Source organism: Phocoena sinus, chromosome X (assembly GCF_008692025.1).
Source record: "Phocoena sinus isolate mPhoSin1 chromosome X, mPhoSin1.pri, whole genome shotgun sequence".
Classification (NCBI taxonomy): Eukaryota; Metazoa; Chordata; class Mammalia; order Artiodactyla; family Phocoenidae; genus Phocoena; species Phocoena sinus.
In genome coordinates this window covers 24,178,132-24,182,328 of record NC_045784.1, presented here as the reverse complement: position 1 = coordinate 24,182,328, position 4,197 = coordinate 24,178,132, and the positions used below count along the sequence as shown (strand labels likewise).

General features: G+C 48.1%; 1 protein-coding gene across 1 annotated transcript; it reads left to right on the top strand.

Annotated features, from left to right (window-relative positions):
• The first annotated feature begins 3,150 nt into the window (after positions 1-3,150).
• On the top strand, positions 3,151-4,197 carry LOC116747842 (melanoma-associated antigen B10-like). Its single transcript, XM_032620401.1, has 2 exons — positions 3,151-3,292; positions 3,407-4,197. The coding sequence occupies exons 1-2, from the start codon at positions 3,151-3,153 to the stop codon at positions 4,195-4,197; spliced, it is 933 nt and encodes a 310-aa protein (XP_032476292.1).

The following is a 4,197-nucleotide window of genomic DNA, read 5'->3' as shown; positions in this document are numbered from 1 at the left end:
GAGGTTTTGAGGGATGGACAGGTGGAGCACGGGGGACTTTTAGGGCAATGAAACTCTTCTGCATGATGCTCTGTTGGTGAGTAGATGACGTCATGCCTCTGTCAACCACTATAGAACTGAAAAGCACAAAAAGTGAAATGTGTTATAAACAGTGGACAATAATCAATAATAATGTATCACTATTAGCTGATCAATTATAACAAATGAACTTGTATCCACTGAACCAATACAAGATGTTAATAATAGGAGAAACTAACTGGAAGAAGAGAGTGGCTGTATGGGAACTCTTTGTACTCTCTGCTTAATTTTCTGTAGTCCTAAATCTGTTCTTTAAAAAAGTCTATTAATTTAAAAACTGGAAAAAAAACCTGGACAAGAACACATAGCCAGTACAGAGCTATATACAGCAATAGCAAATAAATAAGAGTCATGAGTAATGAAAAGCAAAAGATAACAATGGTAATAATTTGATCCTCTAATTAAAAATCTAAGGGAATAGGCACAGAGAATAGTCAAGTATATAAAGAACTTCAGAAACCTGGTGGAAAAAAAGATCACCACAGCAAAATCAAGAGACTGGCCTGAAACAATCAACAATTCCTTAGATCATGTTAATCGAAAATACACCAAAGACAAAAGCAACAATATAAAAAACATACCTAGAAGGAAACCATACAAAAATGTATATAATCTACATGGAGGCAACAAAAAGAGTTTCCTGATAGACTTTGGAAAAAGAAGTCTCAACCAGAATAGTATGTTATGTGTATTCATGAGGAACAGATATTGTAAGAATATCGATTTTCCTTAATTCTTTTACAGATTTAGTACCTTATCCATAGCAGCTAATGACAATCAAACATGGGCTACTGTTTCCTGTACCCAAAATCAACCATGGAAAAATTATAGAAGGAATAAAGAAAAAACATTAACAAAAGCAAAAACACAAAACTAAATAATCCCTGAGGGACAATAAGTCTTCACTGAACAAGAACCTGAGTGTGGGCAGGTAGGGGGATGCCCTGAATTCGAGACAGGTCTGTAGCCTGCAAGAGAGGCAGATGACAGGGTTGACTGGAGGAAAGCCTTTAAACTTGAGCCCTGGATTCTTCCACTGTGCTCTGGGACCATGAGTCTCTACTGCTTCACTGAAGGAATCTGAGGCAGCATTTCAGAGCCCACGGGCCAGGATGGCACCAAAGGTTGGTGTTGTTTGAAACAGAATGAGTCCAGAGGCTGTGCAATAACCACATGAAACCTCTTTAGAGGATCAGGACTGACCTTTTAAAAAAATTAATATTATGATCAAATATAAGGAATGGAAAGAATGAATCACACTTAACAAGGGTAGGTGTTCTTTCATGAAAAAATGCATATACACACACACTTGTTAGAGATATAAATATATTTCTTAGTATGAATGAGGGTCAAAAAATAAAAGTGACCACACTGGACTGAGCAATGTGAGGTAATATAAAAGAGCTAGGTCTCACAAAATCCTGTAGCTTAGCCTCTTCTCCTCAGAAAGTAGATCTTTTAGAGTAGAAGGTTCCCCAAAGTCTAAGTATGGCTGGCGAACAAACGCTATGGGCCAGTGTGCCTTTTCTTTTACAGCCCACCATGTGTCCTGGGACCCCGCCTTATACTGCAACTTTCCCGTCTGGTATGTAGCCTGGGACTCATCCATTTTCTGCAAGGTTTGCAGGGAAACAGCTCAGAGCTTTCAGAGAGTTAGTATTTCCCAGGAAGTCTTTAAAGAAGCAGCCAAGAGGAGGACACCCTACTCCATGCCTCCACCTTGAGGAATGACGCGACAACCCACCCCAGAATAGAGGAACCCACACAGAGCCCCGCCCCCGCTTTCGCTCCTGGGAAACCCAGGGCAGAGCTGTCACCATGAGGTACTGACTGACTTCCACCTCCAGGGTCTCAGGTCTCTGGAGGGGAAAGGAGACGCTGCGAGTGAAAGGAGGACGCTTAGTTAGAATTGCAGGAACGTGCCTCCTTAGAACAAAGGAGACATCATAGAATCCCTGCTACAATCCGACGCGTGCTAAAAGGCTAGCGGCAAGACTGTTAGGCCCAACGCACCGTCAGTTTTGCCTCGGGGTCTCAGGGAATGAAGACGTTGATCTGAGGCTGGTGTTCTCAGATCAACAGAGGAAAACATCCCAGGCTTTATTTGGCGTCGAGAGGAGACTGAGCGAGGACTGAAGGCACGCTCAACCCGGCACACACACTTGCTGTCCCTGCGGTCCACCCTGGGAGGCCCCGGGCAGGGCTGTCAAACTCCGGCGGGGGCCGGGGATGGGGGGCGGCTTGGCCTGGTGGGGGTGGCAACATGAGCGACGACTGAAAACCCTAACAAAGGGGGTGGCAACATGAGCAATGACTGAATCTAAGTGTATGAATGATATTGCGGAAACGCAACGCTGGCTGACTGTGGATCTGAGGCTCGTAAGCAACATAAGCCGGGCTCTGGGAGAGGACGCGGCGGGGCGGGGCAGGTCTGATTTTCTGTTTCGTGCAGCCAGCTGAAGGCTAAGTGCAGCTCTAGATGGCGTGAAGCATGCCTGCATCCGCGAGCAAAGGAACTAGCTCCTTGGGACTCATTGAAGTATAAAAGTTTATAATTTTACAGCAGTTGAAATACTGACATCAATATTAAACCCATCAACCCCTGCTCCTGTTGTCAGCTTTGGAAGGCCCCAGCAGGGGTGGCCCTCTAAGGCTCTCCCTCATTTCCTCCTGGGATGGGGGGTGGGGTTTAGGGAGGGAAGGCCATTGGTGGAAGGAGTTTAGCTTCAGAGCCGTAAAGGGGAGGATGGCCGGGCCCTGCCAACAGTTGACAGGATGATCCTAAATGTGAACTGAGAGGATTACAGAGGGGACCACACAGAGCCTAGACCTGCCAGCCCAAGGCACACTGACTTCTCTGCAGGGGTCTCAGGGGACAGGCTGATCAGAAAAGGAGCCCTGTGGGTCCTCGAGCAGTGCCCTCAAGGACCCTGCAAAGGTGGCCTTGGTTAAAGCCAGGGAGGAATCTCCCCGCTGAAGGTGCTCACAGCATCTCCTTGTCCCTCCCCCAGGTGCCCTCGTTGCCTGCCTTCCTGCGCACACTCCCGCCTGCTGGCCCTGACCTGTGTCATCATGCCTCGGGGCTGGAAGAGCAAGCGCCGTGCCCGTGAGAAACACAGTCAGGCCCGGAGTGAGGCTCAGCGTCTCCAAGATGCTCAGGCCCCTGCAGCAAAGGAAGAAGAGTCTCTCTCCTCCCCCACCCCTCCTCTTGGTGGTAATCTCCAGAGCTCCCCTGCTTCTGGGTCAGGTAGAAGATCCCAGGGGTCTCAGAGAGCCCCATCCACTACCACTACTTCTGCAGGTGTTTCATGCACAAGATCTGATGAAGGTGCCAAGAGCCAAGATGAAGAAAAACCAAGCACCTCTCAGGCATCACTCAGCACTGATTTTTCCTGCAGAACTGTTGTAGACCAGAAGGCAATTCTGTTGGTGCAATTCCTGCTGTGCAAGTATAACATGAGAGAGCCCATTACAAAGGAGGGTATGCTGAAGCATGTCATCAAAAAGTACAAAGAGCAGTTCCATGAGATCCTCAGGAGAGCCTCTGAGCTGATGGTGCTGGCCTTTGGCATTGATGTGAAGGAAGTCGATCCCACCAGGCACTGCTACGCCCTTGTCAGCAAATTTCAGTGCACCAGTGATGACAGGATGAGGGGTGAGGAGATCATGCCCAAGACCGGCCTCCTTATGACAGTCCTCTGTGTGATCTTCATGAAGGGCAACTGCGCCACTGAGGAGGATATCTGGGAAGTACTCAATGTGATGGGGATATATGCTGGAAAGAAGCACTTCATCCATGGGGAGCCCAAGAAGCTCATCACCAAAGATTTGGTGCAGGAAGGGTACCTGGAGTACCGCCAGGTGGCCAACAGTGATCCTCCAAGCTATGAGTTCCTGTGGGGCCCGAGAGCCCATGCTGAAACCAGCAAGATGAAAGTCCTTGAATTCTTGGCCAAGATTCATGATACGGTCCCCAGTGCCTTCCCACTCTTGTATCAAGAGGCTTTGAGAGATGAGGAAGAGAGAGCCCAAGCCAGATTTGCAGCTATGCTTCTCACTGGTGCCGTGGCCAGTGTGCGTTCTGGGGCCGACTTCCAGGGCAGCTTCTCCCACCTGTAG